General features: G+C 52.6%; 1 protein-coding gene across 2 annotated transcripts; it reads right to left on the reverse strand.

The window, feature by feature from the left end:
• Positions 1-269: 269 nt before the first annotated feature.
• LOC134343077 (solute carrier family 25 member 44-like) lies at positions 270-25385 on the reverse strand. 2 transcript variants are annotated; one of them, XM_063041939.1, is made up of 4 exons: positions 25252-25385; positions 20031-20686; positions 2657-2784; positions 270-633 (listed from the first exon to the last, which is right to left on the reverse strand). In XM_063041939.1, the coding sequence occupies exons 2-4, from the start codon at positions 20665-20667 to the stop codon at positions 442-444; spliced, it is 957 nt and encodes a 318-aa protein (XP_062898009.1). In that variant the 5' UTR covers positions 20668-20686; positions 25252-25385; the 3' UTR covers positions 270-441. The 2 variants fall into 2 exon arrangements, with proteins under 2 accessions (XP_062898009.1, XP_062898010.1); XM_063041940.1 differs by having other exon boundaries at positions 460-633; positions 2657-2779.
• Positions 25386-27036: the final 1651 nt, after the last annotated feature.

The following is a 27036-nucleotide window of genomic DNA, read 5'->3' on the forward strand; positions in this document are numbered from 1 at the left end:
TTGCAGACCCCCACCCCTCCGCCCGGCCAAACAACGAAACAGCGACCAGGGAAAAGGGGGAAGGGTGGGGTCAATTGCTGGTGGAGGGAGAGAGTGCGGGGAGTTATGGAGCAAACTACCTCCAGGAGGGCAGAAAGCCTGAGAGGGAGGGGTAACCAATTAAAGCACCCCTCAGCCCAGTGGAGAGTTCATTTGCTGTTTGAGGGCACATGGGGAGGGTGAAATTGTGGAGCAAACTGCCTCCAGAAGGGCAGGGAGCTTGAGGAGGAGGTTTGAGTTAAAAGCCCACTCTGGGTGGGGGGGGGGTTTAAATGGTCTGTGAATTTCACGTCTCGTGACCAAGCTTGCAATGCACACATGTTGAACCAAAGTCCAGGATGACCTCCGCGGCCCCCTCACCATATTTACAAGGCTCATTGGCAGCCACTCGGCCCGCGTGGGCTACCAGTGCCGGGAGTCCACCAGCTCGGGTCGGAGGCTCAGCTTTTTCAGGGTCTCGTAGCCCACCACGATGCAGACGGCAGAGGGGGTGGAGGACAGGATGCGGGCCGACAGCCCCTTGGTCAGTCCCCAGGCACCCTCCTCGGCCATCAGCTGCTTAAAGGTTTGGACCATCGAGCATCGTCCCTCCACCTGCAAACAGGAAGTCTGGGTCAGGGCAGGGCCGGCAGAGACGGCGGGGGGTGTGGGGGGGGGGTGGATGGCGGGATCCAATGGTTCACCGGAAAGGAGGAGTGATGGGTGGGTGGGTGGGGAGACAGCCCTTCCAGTTGGGCATCGGGATTAAAGCTGCTGTCTCCGGGTTCCAACCTCTAGAGCACTGTGTGTGTGTGGGATCCTTTCCCGAGTGTGCCCTTGTATCAGTGTGTGTATGATTGTCAGTGTTTGTAGCTTAGAAAGGCCAATGGAATCATAGCACACAAACAGGCCCTTCGGCCCATCTAATCCACACTCAACTATTATTCTACCCAATCCCAACCACAGCCCTCCATACCCCCCACCCCATCCATACACTAATCCAAACTTCTCTTAAATGTTGATATCAACTCCACATCCACCATTTCCGCAGGCAGCCTGTTCCACATTCTGAGTGAAGAAGTTTCCCCTCATCTTCCTATTAAATACTTCACCGTCACCCTAAAACTCCAACCTCTGGTTCTAGTCTCACCCAGCCTCAGTGGAAAAAGCCTGCTGGCGTTTTCACTATCTACACCCCTCATAATCTTGTATACTTGTATCAAATCTCCCCTCGTTTTCCCACACTGCAGGGACAAACTCCTAACCTATTCAACCTTTCCCTGTAACTCAAGTCCCAGTAACATCCTTGTAAATTTTCTCTGCACTTTTCAATCTTATTGATATCTTTCCTGTAAGTAGGTGACCAGAACCACATACGATGCTCTAAATTAGGTCACACCAACGCCTTACACAAGTTCAACATAACACCCAACTCCTGTACCTGATACCCTGACTTATGAAGGTTGTGTAATTTAAATATAAAAATTATATTCTAAGGTCCCTTCAGTTTAAAGCTACAATTCCTGAAAAAGATAATCCCATGATGTTCCAGGAAAGACACTGGGAAGGATAGAAGATTGGCAGACTGGCAGGAGGCAAATAGTGGGAACAAGGAGGCCTTTTCTGGTTGGCTGCCGGTGACTAGTGGTGTTCTGCAGAGCTCCATGTTCAGACGGCTTCTTTGCACGTGATATGTCAATAATTTGTATGATGGATTGATGGCCAAGTTTGTGGCTGATACGAAGACAGGGGCGAGAGGAGCAGGTGGTGTTAAAATGCAGGACTTGGCGAATGGGTAACAAGTAGCGAGAGGGGCAGGTGTCGCAGGGTCCTTGCTGGTTAGCATGGATGTGATGGGCCAAAGGGGATGCTGGTGGCTTTATGACTGGAGAACTGGGAACCTATGTTTCCGAAACTTCTATTTTCATTGTTCTGACGATGAATCACTTCCTCTTGAACAAAACCCGAGTCAGATGTGACTTGTCTTTCCACAGCTCCCAGCTTCTGTCTCTCTCCCTCTCTGTCTGTCTGTCTCTCTCTCTCCCAATCTTGATCTCCTTCTCTCTGAGTCTCTCTCAATGTCCTTTTCCTGGCTGCACAGTGTAACAGTCACTGACTGTTAAACACCAATTTCAGAGCTTGGACACGTCTCTTCCCACCGCAGTCGTATCTACTGGAGACGCTGCCTCATGAAGGCAACGTCTATCATGAAAGATTCCCACCATCCGGGCCAGGCTATCTTCTCACAGCTCCCATCGGGCAGGAGGTACAGAAGCCTGAAGCCCCACACCACCAGGTTCAGGAACAGCGACTTCCCTTCAACCATTCGGTTCTTGAACCGACCGGCACAACCCTAATCACTACCTCAGGGGAAGGGGAGGGTCCGGGCAAGGGAGGGGGGGGAGGGTCCGGGCAAGGGAGGGGGGGGAGGGTCAGGGCAAGGGAGGGGAGGGGGGGAGGGTCGGGGCAAGGGAGGGGGAGGGAGCGGGGAGGGGGGAGGGTCGGGGCAAGGGAGGGGGAGGGAGGGGCAGGCGAGGGAGGGAGGGAAGGGCAGGCGAGGCGGGATGGGGCGAGGGGGGGGTGAGGCGAGGGGGCGGGGCGGGCGAGCGAGCGAGGGGACGGGCGTTTGGAGCAGTACCTGAACACGGGCGCGGATAACATCCATCGGGTTGGTGAGGGTGGAGGCGGTCGCAGCAGCCAGGGGTCCAGCCACGGCCTGCACAACAAGATGAGGGCAGACGCTCGGTGTCATGTGGGAGAGCTGCTCTAAAAGCACGAGAGGGAAAAGAGAGCTCAGCATTTGTGTCTCAGTGAGAGTCAGGTCTCTCAGTGACAGATATGCCTCACAGACCCGTCCCCACCAGTACCCTTCGGCCCATTGTGTCCGTAGTCTGCCAAAGGGGCCGTAGCGCCTGATGGTGGACTGGAAGATTCAATGACAAACATTTAAAAATAACTTGCTAATTGAAAGGAACATGCTATCCTTCTACTTTCAAAAGAAAAGTGACTGAGCTCTGATCCCACATTCTATCCCAATGTCCGAAGCCGACTTGTTCTTCCAGAATGTTCACAACACAAGGGAGCCTCTCACCAGTCGTTCGCAGTCCAACACTGCCATCTGGGTGCAGATCACCAGCAGACAGCCAACAATCAGTGGAACCAGGGTAACAGAGAAAAACATATCCCCACCGGTACCGTGCCCTGGTGTCACACAGCGACGGGCCCGTCCCCACCGGTACCGTGCCCCGGTGTCACACAGCGATGGGCCCGTCCCCACCGGTACCATGCCCCGGTGTTACACAGCGACGGGCCCGTCCCCACCGGTACCGTACCCCGGTGTTACACAGTGACAGACCCGTCCCCACCGGTACCGTACCCCAGTGTTATACAGTACAAGACGTATCCCCACATTTATACCTTGAGGCCGCTCCCTGCAGCTTTGTGACAGGCTCTTCGGCCCACAGTCCATACTGGACATCACCCTCCTGTCAAACTGATGCAGTTTCTTCCCAACAATTGCATCTGGGTGCTACGACTCAGCCAGGGTTTTCTGAATATGGAATATGTGAGAGTGTTTGGGATCTGGGAGAATCTCACAGTCACAGAGCAAAACTGTGAGTGTGAGTGTGTCAGTGTGTGTGCGTGTGTGAGTGTGTCAGTGTGTGTGTGTGAGTGTGTGAGTGTGTGTGTCAGTGTGTGTGTGTCAGTGTGAGTGTGTGTGTGTGTGTGTGTGTGAGTGTGTCTGTGTGTGTCTGTGTCTGTGTGTGTGCACGCGCGTGCTTTGCACAGTCTCCATGTGAATGCTTGGCTGAGGAACTGATGTAGGGGACAGGGTTTCAGATTTTATGGAGCATTGTGATCTCTTCTGGGGAAGGTATGATCTGTACAAAAGGGACAGGTTACACCTGAACACAACAGGGACCAATATGCTTGTGGGCAGGTTTGCTAGAGCTGTTGGGGGAGGGTTTAAACTAACTTGGCAGGGGGATGGGAACCGCTGATGTTTGTTTCCAGTGGGACTGTCAGAAAGGACAGGCAACATTGCAGTCAGTGGGATGGGTTGTGGTGTGAAACTGAAAAGTTGACAAATACAGTACTGAAGGTGTTACATTTGAACTCACACAGTGTACGCAATAAGGTAGGTGATCTGTAAATGCACTTTACAGATGGGCAGTTTTGACGTAGGTATGAGAGTCATGGCTGAAAAATGATTTTATTTGGGAGCTTAATATCCAAGGATACACATTGATTGAAAGAGGGAGGGGGCAGAGGCCCTATAAAGAAGGTGAGGGGAGGGTGGGAAGGAGAAGGCTGGTAGGTTCCAGGTGAAAAACCAGTAAAGGGAAAGATAAAGGGGTGGGGGAAGGGAAGCAGGGAGGGGATAGGCAGGAAAGGTGAAGAAGGAATAGGGGAAAACACAATGGGTAGTGGAAGGAGGCGGGACCACGAGGAGGGTGGTAGGCAGCTGGGGGAGGGGGCAGAGTGACATAGGGATAGGGGAAGGGAGGGGGAGGGAATTACTGGAAGTTGGAGAATTCTATGTTCATACCAAGGGGCTGGAGACTACCCAGACGGTATATGAGGTGTTGCTCCTCCAACCTAAGTTTAGCCTCATCATGGCAGTAGAGGAAGCCATGTATGGACATATCTGAGTGGGAGTGGGAAGCAGAGTTGAAGTGGGTGGCTACTGGGAGATCCTGTCTGTTGTGGCGGACGGAACAGAGGTGCTCAACGAAGTGGTCCCCCAATCTGCGTCGGGTTTCACCGATGTAGAGGAGGCCGCACCAGGAGCGCCGGATGCAATAGATGACCCCAACAGACTCTCAAGTGAAGTGTTGTCTCACTTGGAAGGACTGTTTGGGGCCCTGAATGGTGGCAAGAGAGGAGGTGTAGGGACAGGTGTAGCACTTACGCTTACAGGGATAGGTGCCGGGTAGGAGATCCATGGGGAGGGACGGGTGGACCAGGGAGTTGCGGAGGGAACGATCCCTGCAGAAAGCAGAGAGGGGTGGAGAGAGAAAGATGTGCTTAATGGTAGGGTCCTGTTGAAGGAGGCGGAAGTTGCGGAGGATAATGTGCTGGATCCGGAGGCTGGTGGGGTGGTAGGTGAGGACAAGGGGAACTCCGTCCCTGTTGTGGTGACGGGAGGATGGGGTGAGGGCCAGCTATGCCTGCTTCTTCGTTGGTTATGTGGAACAGTCTGTGCTCCAAACCTATTCTGGTACTGCTCCCCAACTTTTCCTTCGCTACATTAACGACTACATTGGTGCTGCTTCCTGCACCCATGCTGAGCTCGTCAATTTCATCGACTTTGCTTCTAATTTCCACCCAGCCCTCAAATTCACTTGGTCCATCTCAGACACTTCTCTCCCCTTCCTCGATCTCTCGGTCTCCATCTCTGGAGACAGACTGTCCACTGACATCTTCTACAAGCCCACTGACTCTCATAACTACCTCAACTATACCTCTTCCCACCCTGCCACATGCAAAAATGTCATTCCCTATTCCCAGTTCCTCCGTCTCCACCGCATCTGCTCCGAGGATGAGATTTTCCGTTCCAGGATCGTGGTTTCCTTTCTGCCAATATCAGTGATGCCTCACCCGCATCGCCTCCATTTCCCACACTTCGGCTCTCACCCCATCCTCCCGCCACCACAACAGGGACAGAGTTCCCCTTGTCCTCACCTACCACCCCACCAGCCTCCAGATCCAGCACATTATCCTCCGTGACTCCCTGGTCCACACGTCCCTCCCCTCGGATCTCCCACTCGGCACTTACCCTGTAAGCGCAAGCGCTACACCTGTCCCCACACCTCCTCTCTTGCCACCATTCAGGGCCCCAAACAGTCCTTCCAGGTGAGGCAACACTTCACTTGTGAGTCTGTTGGGGTCATCTATTGCATCCGGTGCTCCCGGTGTGGCCTCCTCTACATCGGTGAAACCCAACGCAGATTGGGGGACCGCTTCATCGAGCACCTCCGCTCCGTCCGCCAAAACAGACAGGATCTCCCAGTAGCCACCCATTTCACCTCTGCTTCCCATTCCCATCCGGATATGTCCATACATGGCCTCCTCTACTGCCATGATGAAGCCAAACCCAGGTTGGAGGAGAAACACCTCATATACCGTCTAGGTAGTCTCCAGCCCCTTGGTATGAACATAGAATTCTCCAACTTCCGGTAATTTCCTCCCCTTCCCTTCCCCTATCCCAGTTTCACTCTGCCCCCTCCCCCAGCTGCCTACCACCTCCCTCATGGTCCCACCTCCTTCTACTACCCATTGTGCTTTCCCCTATTCTTTCCTCACCTTTCCTGCCTACCCCCTCCCTGCTTCCCCTCCCTCACCCCTTTATCTTTCCCCTTACTGGTTTTTCACCTGGAACCTACCAGCCTTCTCCTTCCCACCCTCCCCCCACCTTCTTTATAGGTCCTCTGCCCCTTCCCTCTTCAGTCCTGACGAAGGGTTTTGGCCCGAAACGTCGACTGATCGTTTCCATGGATGCTGCCCGACCTGCTGAGTTCCTCCAGCGTGTTGTGAGTGTTGCTTTGACCCCAGCTTCTGCAGAGCGTTTTGTGTTTACATTTGATTGAAAGGACAGGAAGGTAGGCAGAGGAGGAGGGGTGACTTTGCTTGTAAAAGCATGAAATCAAATGCTTATAAAGAGATAACACAGGGTCAAAGAGATAGAATGCATGTGGGTAGAGTTAAGATCCTGATGGGAGTTATTTACAGGTCTCTGAATTGCAGCCAGGGTCAGGACTGAAGAGGGAAGGGGCAGAGGCCCTATAAAGAAGATGGGGGAGGGTGGGAAGGAGAAGGCTGGTAGGTTCCTGGTGAAAAGCCAGTAAGGGGAAAGATCAAGGGGTGAGGGAGGGGAAGCAGGGAGGGGATAGGCAGGAAAGGTGAAGGAGGAATAGGGAAACTGGACTGGTCAAAGAACACTGAGGTTGTCTACAAGAAGGGTCAGAGCCGTCTCTATTTCCTGAGGAGACTGAGGTCCTTTAACATCTGCCGGACGATGCTGAGGATGTTCTACGAGTCTGTGGTGGCCAGTGCGATCATGTTTGCTGTTGTGTGCTGGGGCAGCAGGCTGAGGGTAGCAGACACCAACAAAATCAACAAACTCATTCGTGAGGCTAGTGATATTGTGGGGATGGAACTGAACTCCCTGACGATGGTGTCTGAAAAGAGGATGCTGTCCAAGTTGCATGCCATCTTGGACAATGTCTCCCATCCACTACATAATGTACTGGTTGGGCACAGGAGTACATTCAGCCAAAGACTCATTCCACCGAGATGCAACACAGAGCGTCATTGGAAGTCATTCCTGTCTGTGGCCATCAAACTTTACAACTCCTCCCTTGGAGGGTCAGGCATTTTGAGCCAATAGGCTGGTCCTGGACTTATTTCCATATGGCATAATGTACATATTATTTAATTATTTATGGTTTCATATTGCTATAGTTATACTCTATTCTTGGTTGGTGCAACAGTAATGAAACCCATTTTCCCTCGGGATCAATAAAGTATGTCTATCTATCTATCTATAAGGAGATAGAAAAAGCATGTCAAAAAGGCAATGTGAACCCAACATGATTAGTGTGCTGAAGGTAAAGGAGTCTTTGGGTAACAGTGATCATAAGATGATAGAACTCATCCTGTAATTTGAGACAGAAAACTAAAGTGAGTCAAAGCCAACGTAGAAGCAAAAGAGAGGACATATAATAGAGCAAAAAATTATTGGGAAGTTAAAGGATTGGGAAGCTTTCAAATACCAACAGAAAGCAACTAAAAGGTCATAAAGAAGGAAAAGATGGAATACAGAGGTGAGCTAGCCAATAATATTAAAGAGGATGCCAAAAGTTTCCTCAGATATATAAAGAGTAAAACAGAGGCGAGTAGAGTAATGATGCTGCAGAGGTAATAATGGGGGTCAAGGAAATGGCGGATGAACTGAATGAGTATTTTGCATCAATCTCCACCGTGGAAGACACTAGCAGAATGCCAGAAGTTTGAGAGTGTCAGGGGGCAGAAGTGAGTGCAGTTGCTATTACTAGGGAGAAGGTGCTTGAGAAGACAAAGGTCTGGAAGTAGATAAATCAGCTGGACCACAGAGACTACACTCCAGAGCTCTAAAAGAGGTGGCTGAAGAGATTGTGGAGGCACTGGTAATGATGTTTCAAGAATCAATGGATTCTGGCATGGTTCCAGAGGACTGGAAAATTGTAAATATCACTCCACTCTCCAAGAAGTGAGAGAGGTAGGAGAAAGGAAATTATAGGCCAAATTAGTCTGACCTCAGTGGATGGGAAAATGTTGGAGTTGATTCTTAAGGATGTGGTTTTGGGGTACTTGGAGTACTTGGAAAGTCTGTTTCCTTCGGGGAAAATCTTGTCTGACAAATCTGTTGGAATTCTTTGAAGAAATAACAAGCAGGATAGACAAAGGAGAATCGACGGATGTCCTGTACTTGGATTTTCCGAAGGCCTTTGACAAGGGGCCACTATGAGGCTGCTAAACAGGGTAAGAGCCTGTGGAAAGATACACTGGCTGATTGGCAGGAGGCAAAGAATGGGAATAAAGGGAGGCTTTTTAGATTGGCTGTCAGTGAGTAGTGGTGTTCCACAGTGGGAATGCTTCTTTTTATGTCAATGATTTGGATGATGAAATTGATGACCTTGTGGCCAAGTTTGCAGAGGATATGAAGACAGGTGGAGGGGCAGGTAGTGTTGAGGAAGTAGAGAGGCTGCAGAAAGACAGATTAGAAAATGGGCAAGGAAGTGACAGATGGAATACAGTGTCAGGAAGTGTATGGCCATGCACTTTGGGAGAAGGAATAAAAGCAAAGCAATGATATCATATCCGTTAAATAGGGGCAGTGGACAATTTCTGATTTGATGGAGACAGATGTGAAAGCACAGAGGAACATCTGGAGAAATTTCTGAAATGTTCGTTTGCTGCTGTCGTTACTGCGTGGTCGGGAATCTTTCGGAGCGTAGGCCTCAAAATCCCCGGCTTTGCCTGCTGTTGGCAACCGAGATTGAGGTTGAATCGTTCGGACAGAGATGGTGCTCAGTACTTGGTGTCGGAGAGCTGATTCAGAGGCTCGAAGTTTTCGGATGATTCAGAGACGGATTGTGGTCGGGCACGGCAGGGAGAGTTTTTCTTCCTTCTCCCGTCTGCATGAGATGTGGGACATTTACGGGAGGAAATATTGTATCATTTCTTAATGCATGCATTACTAAATGATAATAAAGGAGGACAGCGTGTCTTCATATCTAATCTAATCTAATTTCTAAATTTTTCTAAAAGACTATTGTCTAAAATTCAAAACTCCGAGTTGCAAAGGAATTTGGGAGAACCCATGCAGAATTCCCTAAAGGTTATCTTGCAGGTTGAATTGGTGGTGAGGAAGGTGAATGCAATGCTAGCTTTTGTTTTCAGAGGACTAGAATACAAAAAGCAAGGGTGTAATGCTGAGGCTGTTCAAGGTACTGGTGAGGCCTGACTTGGAGTATTGTGAGCGGTCTTTGGTGCTTATTTAAAAAAGGATAGGCCGACACTGGAGAGGGTTCAGAGGAGGTTCATGAGAACGATTCCGTGAATGAAAGGATCATCATAAGAACAGCGAGTAAAGGCTCTGGGTCTGCACTCACTGCAATCTCGAAGGATGAAGGGGGATCTTTTTGAAACCTATGGAATGTTGAAAGACTGAGATAACGTGGATGTGGAGAGGGTGAGTCCTGTAGCGGGGGAGTCGAGGACCAGAGGGCACAGCCTCAGAATAGAAGCACAGAGGTGAAGAGGAATTTCTTCAGCCAATGGGTGATGAATCTGAGGAATTCATTACCACAGGTGACTGGAGGCCAGGTCACTGAATGATAGGTTTTTGATTAGTCAGTGAGTAAAAGGTTAGCGGGAGGAGAAAGTGGTTCAGAAGGAAATAAGTCAGCAATAATGAAGTGGCGGAGAAAACTCAACAGACCGCAAGGCCCAATCCTGCTCCAATATCTTATGGCTCTCTGTTCCTTCCCACATCCCAACCACGTGTGGGTCGGTGGGTATTCAGCCACTGGTGTGTTGGTAAAAGGACAGAGTCTGGACGAAACATGGGAGCATGGAATCGGATGGTGGGTGGTCAGTTCCAATGGCAGTTCGTTGTCTGCACAGACTGACTGGGTGGAAGGGCTTGTTTATGGTCTCGAAGATTCAATGACAAACATTTAAAAATAACTTGCTAATTGAAAGGAACATGCTATCCTTCTACTTTCAAAAGAAAAGTGACTGAGCTCTGATCTCACATTCTATCCCAACGTCCGAAGCCGACTTGTTCTCCCAGAATGTTCACAACACAAGGGAGCCTCTCACCAGTCGTTCGCAGTCCAACACTGCCATCTGGGTGCAGATCACCAGCAGACAGCCAACAATCAGTGGAACCAGGGTAACAGAGAGAAACATATCCCCACCGGTACTGTACCCCATTGTTATACTGTGACAGACCCGTCCCCACTGGTACCGTACCCCGGTGTTACACAGTGACAGACCCGTCCCCACCGGTACCGTACCCCGGTGTCATACAGTGACAGACCCGTCCCCACCGGGACCGTACCCCGGTGTCACACACTGACAGACCCGTCCCCACCGGTACCGTACCCCGGTGTCATACAGTGACAGACCCGTCCCCACCGGTACCGTACCCCGGTGTCATACAGTGACAGACCCGTCCCCACCGGTACCGTACCCCGGTGTCACACAGTGACAGACCCGTCCCCACCGGTACCGTATCCCGGTGTTACACAGTGACAGACCCGTCCCCACCGGTACCGTACCCCGGTGTCATACAGTGACAGACCCGTCCCCACCGGTACCGTATCCCGGTGTTACACAGTGACAGACCCGTCCCCACCGGTACCGTACCCCGGTGTCACACAGTGACAGACCCGTCCCCACCGGTACCGTACCCCGGTGTCACACAGTGACAGACCCGTCCCCACCGGTACCGTACCCCGGTGTCACACAGTGACAGACCCGTCCCCACCGGTACCGTATCCCGGTGTCACACAGTGACAGACCCGTCCCCACCGGTACCGTACCCCGGTGTCACACAGTGACAGGCCCGTCTCCACCGGTACCGTACCCCGGTGTCACACAGTGACAGACCCGTCCCCACCGGTACCGTACCCCGGTGTCACACAGTGACAGGCCCGTCTCCACCGGTACCGTACCCCGGTGTTACACAGTGACAGACCCGTCCCCACCGGTACCGTACCCCAGGGTTATACAGTGACAGACCCGTCCCCACTAGTATTGTACCCCAGTGTCTAAAAATTACCCATCACTTGAGCTGTGAATGCAGCCCAGCCCATCACAGAAACCTGCCTCCACTCCAAGGACTCTGACTACCCTTCTGTCTGCTTCAGTAAACAGCAGACCTCTCCCACCGTGGATATTTGCTCACTTCCCTCAGAAAGCACAAGCCAGAACCAGAATCAGGTTTAATATCACCGGCATATGTTGTGAAATTTGTTGATCTGTGGTAGCAGTACCATATAATACACGGTAATAAGAGCTGGAAATTACAATGAGAATATTTAAAAATCAATAAGTAGTGCAAAAAGAGAGGGAAATATACTGAGGTAGTGTTCATGTGTTCAACGTCCATTCAGAAATCTGATAGTGGAGGGGAAGAAGCTGTTCTTGAATCACTGAGTGTGTGTCTTCATACTCCTGTACCTCCTCCCTGACGGTAGCAATGAGAATTGGGCATGTCCTGGGTGGTGGGGGTCCCTAATGATGGATGCTGTCTCTTGAGGCATCCAAGTCCCATGATCCTCTCCCTTCTCCAGCTTCGTACCCCTTTTGCCAATCCCCTGTCCAGCTCTCGGCTCCATCCCTCCCCCTCCTGTCTTCTCCTATCATTTTGGATCTCTCCCTCCCCCTCCCACTTTCAAATCTCTTACTCACTCTTCCTTCAGTTAGTCCTGAGGAAGGGACTCGGCCTGAAATGTCGACTGTACCACTTCCTAGAGATGCTGCCTGGCCTGCTGCGTTCACCAGCATTTTGGGTGTACTGCTTGAATTTCCAGCATCTGCAGATTTCCTTGCGTTTGCCTTGTGAAGGTGTCCATGTTGCTGGGGAGCTTGTGCTCATGACAGAGATGACTGAGTTTACATCTTTCTGCAGCTTTTTCTGACCCCGTGCACAGCACCCCCACCCCCCATACCAGAAGGTGACGCAACCACCAATTTGTAAGTGCCCTTGGTGACACACCAATTCTCCTCACTCCTAATGAAAAGGAAAAAGGGCCCAATCTTATGAAACAGTCTGTTGTGCAAAGTTGAAGCTCACTGATAATCCGCTCGTCCACCATCGACCTCCTCCGATCATCGCTGGCCTTCGCACCCTCACTCCAAGCCCACCCCGTCCGGCGGTCTACCCACTCTCTCCATTCGCATCTTCTCTCCTCATCTCTCCCCGGCAAAAAGACCGCAAAAATCTCTCTTCCAGACTCACAAGAAAGAACAACAGCATTGCAAACCCCGTTATTTCAGGTCATAACCTAAACATTGCTGCTACAGAGAAACCATTACATTAGCAGTGAAACATTTGCCAGGGTGTTACACCCTCCCCCTACCAAATTTAGTCATGTCCTCATGACATTGAGATAATTCATCAACCCTTCCTGCAAAACACAAAGCCCAATCCAGATGTAAAAGGCAGTGACATAGCTGCCCAACACAGTAGGGGTCACACTCTGATCCCCTGGTACTACGTAGGCCAACCTATCCAGTGGTCTCCTAATTTTCTGAAACCTCCGCACCCCATCATCTAATTCTTCAGGTTTCGACTCTACTGGGGATACTTCCGGTCTACCTGGCGAGGCCTCCCGCAATCTATCACTCGTGCCCACCTGGAACTCGGAGCCCTCTGTCTTGTGATTAAACCCCGCTTCCTCCCCTGCAGAGTCCCGCTGCAACCCAGGCTGCCCACAGATATACCCACCCCCCACTTCACCTGCTTCAATGGGAGAATGGCCGGGGGTCTCTTCCTCAATCAACGGGGAGTTAGCGAAAGGCAGCATATACCACACATCCAGTTCCTCATCCTCCGAATCAGTATCTCTCTCGGGGGTGGGGGCCAGCCTAACCTCGCCTGTTGGGACCCCAGTAGTCACCCCTCGTTTCCGCAGAGTCCTCTTACTAGGTGTAGGCGCCAAGTCGGGCTCTGGGTCAACCCGCACCTCTTGACCCAGGGGCAACAGGTGGTTCCAATGGAGAATCGTGACAGGCCCATTCCCTGCCTCTGGTTTCACATCGGACTCTCCACCACACAGGGTGTAGCTGTCCAGCGGTCAGCCAACTTGTGCTTCCCAGATAGCCCCAAATTCCTTATGAGAACTCGGTCTCCCGGCAGGAGTTGGGAGAACCTCACTTGTTGATCATACCTCCTCGTTTCCTTGATTCTGCTTGGCAGCCGTGAACCCAACTAATTCATAAGCCTTTTTCAACTCTCTTCTCATGTCAGACACGCACTTCAGATAAGCCTTCAGTGGTAAGTCACCCTCGTCAGTCCCAAAACAAAGGTCAATGGGCAACCTCGCCTCGTGCCCAAACATTAGATAATATGGCGAGTATCCGGTAGCTTCATTTCATGTACAGTTGTAACAGTGAACCAAATGCCCAATATGTTGACTCCACCTGCTCTTCTTGCTGATCTCCAGGGTCCCGAGCATGTCTAGCAAGGTCTGGTTAAACCTCTCTGGCTGGGGATCACCCTGTGGGTGATAGGGCGTGGTCCTCGACTTCTCAACTCCAAGCATTCCTAGTAACTCACGGATGAATCTGCTCTCGAAATCCCATCCCTGATCACTACGTATTTGCCTGGGAAGGCCCTAATAAATGAAATACTTCTCCCATAACACTTTGCCACCGTAGACGCCCTCTTGGTAGGAAAAGCCTGAGCATATCTGGTGTAGTGGTCCGTGATGACTAAGACATTTGCCGTGTTGCTGGCATTCAGTTCTATTGACAGGAAATCCACACACACCAGGTCCAGAGGCCCCACACTCTGCAGGTGGGACAAGGGAGCTGCCCATGTAGGCAGTGTCTTCTGCTGTATGCATCGAATGCATGACTGGCAGTATTCTTCGACCTCCGACTTTATTTGGGGACAGTAAAACTGATCTCTGAGCAATCCATTGGTCCCAGATGTCCAGAATCATCATGGAGTGATTTCAACGCCATCCTCCGATACTTCTCAGGCAATGCCGGGGTCGGTCTGGGGGTGAAGTGACCCAATTCCGGCAGCTGATTTGTCTTCAGAACAGTCAGGTTACAATAATCTTGGGGGATGGCGTCATCAGAAGCCCCCAATTGATCCACCGCTCGCTCCTGCCCCTCCTTTCCCTCTGCCTTCACCGTGATGGCAAACTGACACAGGGCCTTCACCCCTGGGGCAGGAGCGCTCTCCCACTACTCATCCCTGACCAGTCCCTCATGCACACGTCAGGACAAAGCATCAGCATCAATGTTCCTGCTTCCCGGCCGGTACTTCAGGCTGAAATCACAGGCAGACAACGCTGCCAACCACCGATGGCCTGTGGCATTCAGTTACACTGAGGTCAGGATATAAGTCAGGGGATTGTTGTGTGTCTTCACCTCAAACTTGGCCCCGTAGAGATAGTCACTCAGCTTATCCACCACCGCCCATTTCAATGTCAGAAATTCCACCCTGTGTGTGGGATAGTTTTTCCTCGGAGGACGACAGACTCCGGCTGATAAACGCAACGGGCCTCAACCCGGAGCCCTGATCCTGATACAGGATGTCCCCTAAACCCTCTCGGCTGGCATCCGTGTGCAGTACATATGGTAATCGGGGGTCTGCAAAAGCCAGCACAGGCACCTGTGTCAGCAGCTCCTTCAGCTACTGAAAGGCCTCCTCACATTTTGCGTCCCATCCCAGTCCGAAAAAGGGCTCCGATGGGCTAAGATACGCTCCACCCTCCTGTCCTTTTTCCCCTCCCTTTCTTCCCCAAGGGAGGGTAACCGCACAGAAGCTGATTCAAAGGATGACTCACTTTCGGGTAGCCTTTCACAAACCTCCGACAGGAACCACAGAACCTGAGGAATGAGCACAGAGCGCTCACAGTCTGGGGTCTTGGCCAAGTGGTACCCACCTCGATCTTAGCTGGGTCTATATCTACCCCATCCCGTGAGACTACATGCCCAACATAGCTAACAGATGTTTGGCAGAACTGGCACTTGTCCAGTGAAAGTTTTAACCCTTCAGCTTTCAGGCGGCCCAGCACCTTCAGCACCCTCACTTCATGTTCTTCCAAGGTGGATCCAAACACTATGAGGTCATCCAGATACACTAATACCTTGAGCAAGTTCATATCCCCCACCGTCTTCTCCACGACCCGCTGGAAGGTTGCAGGAGCTCCCGAGATGCTTTTTCGAACCGGAAAAATCCCAGGGGACATATAAATGCCGTATTCTCTGTGTCAGCCTCCCTCATGGGGATCTGGTAATTTCCACTCCTCAAGTCCAGCACACTGAACCACTTCACACCACTCAGACAGGCCAGTACGTCTTCGATCCTCGGGACAGTATACTGGTCAGGGGTGGTGCGCCTGTTCAGAGTCCTATAGTCCACACACATCAGTAGCTTCCCATTCTTCTATCGGGCCACTACTATTGGGGACGCATAGGGGCTTTGAGACTTGGTGATGATCCCAGCTTCCTTCAACTTACACAAATGCTGCAGAACGTCCTCCACCTCTGAGGGGGCCAGTCGCCGCGACCTTTCTCTGAATGGGGTATCTTCAGTCACACAGATAGTGTGACACATGCTCTTGGAACAACCCATATCAAACTCATCAGTGGAAAAGACACCTTCCAGCGTCAACATCTTCTCTACCAGCCTCCTCTTCCAACCCCCAGGAACTGGGGAGTCCCCAAAGTTGAATGACTCAGCGGTCAACTTTCCCCCTTTTCCAATAGTTTCTTCCCGGCATGTCTCACAGGGACACTCGACATTACTGTCACCGGGAACAGATGCACCAGGGGCATCCCCCGCTTGAAGGTGAACTCCCTCGTCATAGTGTTCCTGACAATCGCTGCCATCCTGTTCCCTGTACAACTGAGGGCTTCTGCAATTCGGGCCTCACCAGTACTCCAGCAGGAAATCCTGACTCCCCCTCGTGGTCTTCCGGAGTGTCCACTAAGAGGGCCTCGCCCTCAGGCACTCCGGGAAATCTGGGGGTCTCCATCACTCTTGCTGCTTCCCCGGGCCGTACCACCATTGGCTTCAACTGGGTGAACCACACAGTCCCTCGTCTAAATTCGGTATCCGGCCTGATGCAGCCACACACTTCCTCAAAAGCAGCTCGAAACTCCGGGTGCACGGACAATGTTCCCAGAAAGCTCTCACCAGCCTTCTCCTTGCAGGCCCCCATGTGCCTCCTCACAAGAGGGGTGTTGGTCCCCACCAGAATTGAAACGCCGCCATTCTCAATAGGGTCCGGACAAACCAGCACCAATGTATCAAGAACCTCAGACACTCCTACGTCGGCCTCCGAGAACTCCAACTTCACTGAGAAATAACTGTTGTATGGATAATCACTAGCACTAAGCCCCCAGATCTCCAGTGCCCCAAATGGTGTCAATGGTAAATGCTTCAGATACCGGTTGTAAAACGAACGGTACAACAACGTGACCTGCGACCCAGTGTCGAGTATGGCTTTAGCGTAAATACCCTCTATTAGTAGCGACACACTGGAGCATGGACCCACTAAGCCTTCAGGAATTGGGCCTTTCGCTGTCGGGGGTTTCTTGGTACATCGCTGGGTACGTGTTCCCCCAGAGACACCAGGCCCTTCCCTCACTGGGTCTCCTCTAGGTTATCCCAACGACTCTCTCTGCTTAGGTACCCGGGGGCTCACTCTGCTTCTGGCGTGACACCTGCTGCCAGCAGCCCTCCGCATTGTTCATTGTATCCCCTTGGGGGATCTGCACCCAGCCCAGCAGCTCCATCATATGGGGGGGGGGGTCACACCCACTGATAACAGCAGACATATCTCCGTTCTCAGCTCTGTCACAATCTCCTCTACCGCTCCCCGGGGTAGGCTATCCGTGGTGACTTCACTGCAGGGGACTACGACCAAGGACTGTACACTGTTGACTGAGTCGTCCCGCACCTCCACCGCGTTCTCCTCTTCCCGTGCCGCTCTGATCAGCTCAACAAATGATGGAGGGGGGCACGTCTTACGAGACTGTCGGACACCCCAAGCAATCAGGTCATGGGACTGGGCGCCCCTGGCTATCTGGTCCATTCTTAACTGATCGACCTCAGCCGCCTGAATGACCCCTCTGCGCTGCAAGCAATTTAGCTGCCTCTCTAGCCGAAAAATAAAAGCAGAAAGCTTCTCCCTCTGCTCCTGACGCATGTTCTGAAACCTCACCATGAGCACCATGGGGCTTCCTGTTGGGTCAAAAGCATTGCCCAGTGCTTGCATGTGATTGACAGCTGTCGCTACGGGATACTGTAACCTGACGGCTCTCACAACGTCAGCGACCCGCCCACTCAAACTTGCAACCAATCTCTGTCGCTTTTCATCATCCGAGCACTGCCACTCGGCTAAGAACTGAGAGTCCGCTCCACCCCAGTCTCATACTCCTCCTCACCTTTAGGGTGGGCATTATTCCAGAGAATAGGCGGAGCCTGCCACAGCTGGGGCTTTCAATCGGATTTTTCCATTTATTCACCAGAGAAGGGCGGATACTAACTCAGAATTCTCACTCTCCCCTGGGGGATGGGGACTAATTAGACATTCCAAATCCGACCACTCTTTCCCCTCACTCCTCAGAAATGAGAGAACCCTGTCTTTGAAATCTCCGCCCACAGCTACCGCTACCTCAGCACCGGTCTGCATTAAAACAAGAGCTGTGTCAGTCATTTTATCAAACCTCTGCCCACAATTGCAACTTCAACCGTACTTAACAGTGGAATTAACAATTCATCCGGAGTACGAATATCTGCCCCACTGGTTCATTGCTCAGGGTAATCACACAGCATCCACCGGAATCAATCCCGGATGAGCCCCCACAATTGTGACTCTCGCTTCGGCTAGCGGCTTAATATAGGGCTTAGGGTTAGGGTTAGGGTTAGCCCCCAGCCCGGCCAAACTTAAGAAATCTTGTTTGGGTGGATGTTGCGTGATATATCCCCTGTTACAAATCAGTACCCTGAAATAACAAACAGTACACAATATGCGATTAAACGATTAAGCTTTGTAATTCTTACTTTGACCATATGGTTAGTAAAGAAAACAAAAAAAAGAAAAAGGGCCGAATGTTACAAAACAGTCTATTGCACAATGTTGGAGCTCACTGATACGCCGATTGTCCACCATCAACCTCCTCCGATCATCACTGCCCTTCGGACCCTCACTTCAAGCCCACTCTGTCCGGCTGTCTACCAACTCCCTCCATTCGCATCTTCTCCCCTCATCTCTCCCCGGCAAAAGACCGCAAAAATCTTTCTTCCAGACTCACAAGAAAGAACAACAGCATTCCAAACCCTGTTATCTCTAGTCATAACCCAAACATTGCTGCTACAGGGAAACCATTACATTATCAGTGAAACCCTACAGCATGTTACACTGACATCCAGGAACTTGAAAAGCTTATCTTTTCACTTCTGACCCCTCGATGAGAACTGGTGTCTGTTTCCTGAACTTCTCCTTCGTTAAGTTCACAATCAATTCCTTGGTCTTACAGACATTAAATGCAAGATTGCTGCTGGGACACCTCTCAACCAGCCTTCCCAACACCACCTGAAATTCCGTCAACAATCATTGTGTCATTGTGGCAAATTTATAGATGGTGTTTGAGCTGTGCCTAGCCATACAATCATTGGTGTAGGGAGACTGGTTGGTTCAAGGATAGCTTCTACCCCACTGTTACCAGACTATAAAATGGACCTCTCGCTAAAAGATGAATTCTTGATCTCCCAATTAACCTGGTCGTGGCCCTCGCACCTTATTGTCTGTCTGCCCTAAACTTTCTCTGCAAGTGTGACACTGGACTCTGTGTCCTGTCATTGCTCTTTCCTGCAACTACGCTCGATGTATTGACATATAGCAGCAAACAAGCTATCCCCACTTTATCTTGGAAGATATAATCATAAAAAGCAAGTTACCTATTAAGTAACTTGGAAATGTTCCAAGACATAACCATTTTAAAGCACTTAACTTGCAATGATTTATCCACAGTAAATACAGATAAGGAATTTTCATTACAGATCTGACCAATACCTGGTGATCCACAAAGGACCCGTCCCCACCGGTTCCGTACCCCGGTGTTATACAGTGACAGACCCGTCCCCACCGGTACCGTACCCCGGTGTCACACAGTGACAGACCCGTCCCCACCGGTACCGTACCCCGGTGTCACACAGTGACAGACCCGTCCCCACTGGTACTGTACCCCTGTGTTATACAGTGACAGACCCGTCCCCACTGGTACCTTACCCCAGTGTCATACACTGACAGACCCGTCCCCACCAGTACCGTACCCCGGTGTCACACTGGGACAGACCCGTCCCCACCGGTACCGTACCCCGGTGTCACACAGTGACAGACCCGTCCCCACTGGTACCGTACCCCTGTGTTATACAGTGACAGACCCGTCCCCACCGGTACCATACCCCTGTGTTATACAGTGACAGACCCGTCCCCACTGGTACCGTACCCCGGTGTCATACACTGACAGACCCGTCCCCACCGGTACCGTACCCCGGTGTTATACAGTGACAGACCCGTCCCCACTGGTACCGTACCCCAGTGTCATACACTGACAGACCCGTCCCCACCAGTACCGTACCCCGGTGTCACACTGGGACAGACCCGTCCCCACCAGTACCGTACCCCGGTGTTACACAGTGATAGACCCGTCCCCACCAGTACCGTACCCCGGTGTCACACTGGGACACAATCGCGTGTTGCACCCACCTGCGTAGAGATGGTAGAACGGCCACCAGAGTGCGCTGTTGGGAATGTAGGTCATGAGGGAGGCTGCGTATCCTCGGTAAAAGCCGCGCAGTCCATCCAGCCGGAATATCTGCAGCATCACGTCCTTGGTGTGGCCCATAAAAAGCCGACGGCCGGGGGCAGCCCCCTCCTTGTCCGGTAGCGGGGCCGGGAGCTGGAAGCGCCCCATGGCCTGGCCCTGGACCATCAGGTGCTGCGAGACGATGTCGATGGGGACAGTGATGCTCTGCGCCACCAGCGAGGCCGAGCCGCCGGCGATGACCGACTTGAGCACGTTGCTGTTGTTGTACTGCGCCACATACTTGCGTGTCAGCTCGTAGGTGGTGACGTAGCACTGACCAGAGATGAGGGTGAAGGTGTTGACCAGGAAGCCACGGTACAGGCCTGATATCCCTTCGGCCCGCAGGATTTTGGCGAAGGCGTCGAAGGTTCCCGTGTACAGGCTCTTGCCTTTCTGGACCTGCAGGCGGGTGCGGATGAGAGTGAAGGGGTAGATGCTCAGGCGGATGCCCATGGTCATCAGCACGCCGAAGATGTAGAACTTGCGCTTGTCCAGGTCCTCCCACTCAATGATCTGGATGTTACGCTTGTTCTCCATGGTGAATTCCACCAGGCACCTGGGGAGAGAGGACGCAAGGCGGGGGTCAATGGATCTACGCTTCCTCAAACCGGGAAGGTGGCAGGGAGCAGGAGCCTGGACCTCCCTCCCCCAAGGATGCCGTCTTCACACCCCACCCTCCACGGGGATTGGCCCCTCTGCCCGGCACATACCCCTGCAAACAACAGAAATGTTACACCTGCCCATTGACCACCTTCCTCAGCTTTGTTCACTGCCCCACTGAGGTATCCCTTCACCTGCCAATCTGTTGGGGTCGTCTATTTGATGCAATGCTCCCAATGTGGCCTCCTCTGTAGTGGACCCATCGCAAACTTGGGGACCACTTCATTCAGCGCCTCGTTCCACTGCAAAAAGCAGAATCTCCTGCTGCCCAACCATCTTAATTCCCATTTCCATTTCCAATCCAACAATCAGTCCGTGGCCTGCTCTCTTGACACGGTGAGGCCACTCTCACTATGGAGGAGCAGCACCCCATCTTCTGACCAGGTAGCCTCCAACCTGATGGCATGAACATTGACTTCTCCTTCCAGTAATGTTTTGGTACCTCCTCTTCTTCTATTCCAAAACACTGGCTTCTTACCTCAAAATAATCTGCAGATGCTGTTGTCAAAGGAACACTCACAATGCGCTGGAGGAACTCAGCAGGTCAGTCAGCATCAGTTGAAAAGATTAGTCGACGTTTCGGGCCGAAACCCTTCGTCAGGACTGAAGGAAGAACTTTGGGGAGGGTTTGAAGAATGCTGGTAGTTGAAAAAAACAGTAATTTGAAAGACAAAGGGGTGAGGGAGGGGAAGCAGGGAGGTGACTGGCAGGAGAACAATAGTAGAAGGAGCCTATGAGGGAGGTGATGCGAAATAGGGATAGGGGAAGGGGGGGGAAGGAATTACCGGAAGTTGGAGAATTCTATGTTCATAAAGGGGCTAGAGACTACCCAGACGGTATATGAGGTGTTGCTCCTCCAACCCGAGTTTAGCCTCATCGTGGCAGTATGGACATATCTGAATGGGAGTGGGAAGCAGAGTTGAAGTGGGTGGAAACCAGGAGATCCTGTCTGTTGTGGTGGACGGAGCGGAGGTGCTCGACGAAACGGTCCCCCAATCTGCGTCAGGTTTCACCGATGTAGAGGAGGCCGCACCGGGAGCACCGGATGCAATAGATGACCCCAACAGACTCACAAGTGAAGTGTTGCCTCACCTGGAAGGACTGTTTGGGGCCCTGAATGGTGGCAAGAGAGGAGGTGTAGGGACAGGTGTAGCACTTACGCTTACAGGGATAAGTGCCGGGTGGGAGATCCGTGGGGATGGATCTCAACTATACCTCTTCCCACCCCGCCACATGCAAAAATGAAATTCCCAGTTCCTCCATCTCTGCCGCATCTGCTCTGAGGATGAGGTTTTCCGTTCCAGGACATCTCAAATGTCCTCTTTCTTTAAGGATCGTGGTTTCCCTTCTGCTGTCATCAATGATGCCCTCATCCGCATCTCCTCCATTTCCCGCACTTCCGCCCTCACCCCATCCTCCCGCCACCACAACGGGGACAGAGTTCCCCTTGTCCTCACCTACCACCCCACTAGCCTCCGGATCCAGCACATTATCCTCCGCAACTTCCGCCTCCTTCAACAGGACCCCACCACTAAGCACATCTTTCCACCTCTACCCCTCTCCACTTTCCGCAGGGATCGGTCCCTCCATGACTCCCTGGTCCACACGTCCCTCCCCACGGATCTCCCACCCGGCACCTATCCCTGTAAGCGCAAGCGCTACACCTGTCCCTACACCTCCTCTCTCCCCACCATTCAGGGCCCCGAACAGTCCTTCCAGGTGAGGCAACACTTCACTTGTGAGTCTGTTGGGGTCATCTATTGCATCCGGTGCTCCCGGTGCGGCCTCCTCTACATCGGTGAAACCCGACGCAGATTGGGGGACCGCTTCGTCGAGCACCTCCGCTCCGTCCGCCAAAACAGACAGGATCTCCCGGTAGCCACCCACTTCAACTCTGCTTCCCATTCCCTCCATTTGGATATGTCCATACATGGTCTCCTATACTGCCATGATGAGGCTAAACTCAGGTTGGAGGAGCAACACCTCATATACCGTCCAGGTAGTCTCCAGCCCCGTGGTATGAACATAGAATTCTCCAACTTCCAATTCCCTCCCCCTCCCTTCTTCTATCCCTACTTCGCATCACCTCCCTCATAGTTCCGGCTCCTTCTACTACTGTGCTCCTGCCAATCACCTCCCTGCTTCCCCTCCCTCACCCCTTTGTCTTTCAAATTACTGTTTTTTTCAACTACCAGCATTCTTCAAACCCTCCCCAAAGTTCTTCCTTCAGTCCTGACGAAGGGTTTCGGCCCGAAATGTCGACTAATCTTTTCAACTGATGCTGACTGACCTGCTGAGTTCCCCCAGCACATTGTGAGGGCTTCTTACCTCATCATCTCCCCTGGGTCCCCTCCTCCATCCCTTTCTCCCATGGTCCACTCCACTCTCCTGTCAGATTCCTTCCTCTCCAATATACCTGGCATCACCAGTCCCCTCACCTTTTTATCTTCCCTCTTCCTTTCCACTCATGAAGAGCAGTCTCGGCCCAAAACATCAAAGCTTTATTCATCTCCATTGATGCTGCCTGACATAGTGAGATCCCACAATGTTTTGTGTGTGTTGCTCTGGATTTTAAGCTCTACAGAATCCTTTTTCTTTTTGACAAGTGAAACTTATCGTGTTTCAACACAACACTGCACAACAACATCACAATACTGCACACCAGTATAATACAGTAACAGACACATCCCCATTAGCACAGTACCCAGTGCTATACCCTGGCATTATAGTGACAGAACCGTCCCCTCCCCACCAGTACCGTACCACAGTGTCATACAGTGACAGACCGTCCCTACCGGTAACATAGCCCAGTGTTGTACAGTGACAGACCCATCCCGTCCCCACTGGTACCGTACCCCGGCATTACACAGTGACAGACCCGTCCCCACCGGTACCGTACCCCGGTGTTATACAGTGACAGACCCGTCCCCACGGGTACCGTACCCCGGTGTGATACAGTGACAGACCCGTCCCCACGGGTACCGAACCCCGGTGTCACACAGTGACAGACCCGTCCCCACCGGTACCGTACCCCGGTGTTTACAGTGACAGACCCGTCCCCACGGGTACCGAACCCCGGTGTTATACAGTGACAGACCCGTCCCCACGGGTACCGAACCCCGGTGTCACACAGTGACAGACCCGTCCCCACCGGTACTGTACCCCGGTGTCGTACAGTGACAGACCCGTCCCCACCGGTACCGTACCCCGGTGTTTACAGTGACAGACCCGTCCCCACGGGTACCGAACCCCGGTGTTATACAGTGACAGACCCGTCCCCACGGGTACCGAACCCCGGTGTCACACAGTGACAGACCCGTCCCCACGGGTACCGTACCCCGGTGTCACACAGTGACAGACCCGTCCCCACCGGTACCGTACCCCGGTGTCACACTGTGACAGACCCGTCCCCACCGGTACCGTACCCCGGTGTTACACTGTGACAGACCCGTCCCCACCGGTACCGTACCCCGGTGTCATACAGTGACAGACCCGTCCCCACGGGTACCGAACCCCGGTGTCATACAGTGACAGACCCGTCCCCACGGGTACCGAACCCCGGTGTCACACAGTGACAGACCCGTCCCCACGGGTACCGTACCCCGGTGTCACACTGTGACAGACCCGTCCCCACCGGTACCGTACCCCGGTGTCACACTGTGACAGACCCGTCCCCACCGGTACCGTACCCCGGTGTTTACAGTGACAGACCCGTCCCCACGGGTACCGAACCCCGGTGTTATACAGTGACAGACCCGTCCCCACGGGTACCGAACCCCGGTGTCACACAGTGACAGACCCGTCCCCACGGGTACCGTACCCCGGTGTCATACAGTGACAGACCCGTCCCCACCGGTACCGTACCCCGGTGTCACACTGTGACAGACCCGTCCCCACTGGTACCGTACCCCGGTGTCATACAGTGACAGACCCGTCCCCACGGGTACCGAACCCCGGTGTCATACAGTGACAGACCCGTCCCCACGGGTACCGAACCCCGGTGTCACACAGTGACAGACCCGTCCCCACGGGTACCGTACCCCGGTGTCACACTGTGACAGACCCGTCCCCACCGGTACCGTACCCCGGTGTCACACTGTGACAGACCCGTCCCCACCGGTACCGTACCCCGGTGTCATACAGTGACAGACCCGTCCCCACCGGTACCGTACCCCGGTGTCACACTGTGACAGACCCGTCCCCACCGGTACCGTACCCCGGTGTCACACAGTGACGGACCCGTCCCCACCGGTACCGTACCCCGGTGTCACACAGTGACAGACCCGTCCCCACCGGTACCGTACCCCGGTGTTACACTGTGACAGACCCGTCCCCACCGGTACCGTACCCCGGTGTTACACTGTGACAGACCCGTCCCCACCGGTACCGTACCCCGGTGTCACACAGTGACAGATACTGTACCGCGATGTTATACAATGAAAGGGCCACCTCCACACTTACCGCGGCCTCAGGGCTGTCCAGGACCTCGCCGCCTGTCACTGGGACCAGGACCCAGGACCCTGACCCCAGGCCCAGCGCAGGGCCGCGGCTCCCATCCGGGACAAAGAGGAAGTGGAAGGTTTTTTAGAGCAATAGAGTTTTGCACCAATCAGAAGAAAGGACTGGGTCTATCCGCCAATCAGAAGGAGGAATTGGCCTATCCCCACCAATCATCTTTGGGAAGGGGCGTGATTTCCTATCGCGCATGTGCGCGTGTTCCGCCTCGGTACAACACTCTCCGCGGCCGTCGTCATTAGCTTCGCGCTTCTCAGCCCCGCCCCGCCTCCACGATTCCGCCCGGCGATTGGCTCCAGCCCTGTTACACCATCCGTCGCACCCCCGCCATTCAACCTGTAGCGTTCAGGCCCCGCCCATGTCTCCACCTCCCGTCCCCTTAGCGCCTCCTGTCGGAGAGAGGTCCGAATTACACACGCACGTCCCCGCAAAATGCTGATGGAACTCAGCAGGTCCGGCAACATTGGTGGAAAATAATAAACAGTTACGTATTGGGCCGAGACCCTTCTTTAGGACCGAGAAGGAAGGGAGGAAGTTTCTTTTAAGGTTCCTCCTTTTTTTCCCCTCCTTTGCCACACTCAGTGTTGTAAATGGTGTGTTCTTCATGCCGGATGTCTCGCAGTGAGCCACATCTGCGTGAAGTGCATCCAGCCGCTGCTCCTGAACGACCGTGTTAGGGATCTGGAGCAGCAGCTGGATGACCTTCAGCTTGTACGGGAGAGTGAGGAGGTAATCGATCAGAGTTACAGGGAAGTATTCACCCCGAAGTTGCAGGAGGCGAGTAGCTGTGAATAGGCAGTTAGCGCAGAGCACCTCCGTGCCATTCCCCCTCAAAAATAAGTACACTGTTGTGGGGGAATGCCACGGAGACCAGGTCACTGGTACTGAGCACGGATCTGGTGCGGAAGGGAAAGAGGTAGTTATGGGGGCTCGATAGTCAGAGGAACAGACCGGAGATTCTGTGGGCATAAACTCGGATGGTACATTGCCTCGCAGGCGCCAGGGTCAGGGACAGCTCGAATCGCGTCCATAGCATTTTAGAGAGGGAGGGAGAGCAGCTAGATGTCTTGGAATATATTGTTACCAGTGACATAGGAAGGGAAAGCAATGAGGTCCTGAAGAGAGAATTTAAGAGAGCTGGGCAGAAAGATGAGAAGCAGGACCTCTTGGGTAGAGATCTCTAGATTGCTGCCTGTGCCAAGCACCGTAAGGGTAGAAACGGGATGATTTGGCAGATATATGCGTGTCTGAGAAGCAGGTGCAGGGGACAGGGCTTCGGGTCCTTGGATCACTGGGATCTCTTCAGGGGGATGTATGACGTGTTCAAAAGAGATGGGTTTCATCTGAACCCAAGGCGGACCAGTATTCTCGTGGATAGGTTTGTTAGAGCGATTGGGGAGGGTTTAAACTAATTTGGTAGGGTGTGGGAAGTAGAATGAAGGAACTCACAATAGGACAGATGATAAAAAAGCAAAGATAGCGTTCAGTCAGACTGTCAGGAAGGGCCGGCAGATGATAGGACAAAACTGCAGTCAGCAGGGTGAGTATCAGTACATTAGGGATGCAGAATCAAAAAAAGTAGCAAATACGGTACTCAAGTGTAATATCTCAATGCACGGAGTATAAGAAATCTTGTTGCACTATTACAGATGGTCAGGTATGATGTTGTGGCCATCACTGAATCCTGGATGAAGGGTGGTTGTAGTTGGGAGCTGAATGTCCAAGGTTACA

This window comes from Mobula hypostoma, chromosome 2, assembly GCF_963921235.1.
Source record: "Mobula hypostoma chromosome 2, sMobHyp1.1, whole genome shotgun sequence".
NCBI classification, from domain to species: Eukaryota; Metazoa; Chordata; class Chondrichthyes; order Myliobatiformes; family Myliobatidae; genus Mobula; species Mobula hypostoma.

Bases quoted from the DNA above. Each gene is read 5' to 3' on its own strand.
- LOC134343077 (XM_063041939.1), bottom strand. From the start codon at position 20,667: ATGGAGAACAAGCGTAACATCCAGATCATTGAGTGGGAGGACCTGGAC. The intron at 2,785-20,030 runs GTGGGTGCAACA...TCGTGCTTTTAG, and splicing joins GTTCTACCATCTCTACGCAG to AGCAGCTCTCCCACATGACA. The intron at 634-2,656 runs GTACTGCTCCAA...TCCTGTTTGCAG, and splicing joins TTATCCGCGCCCGTGTTCAG to GTGGAGGGACGATGCTCGAT.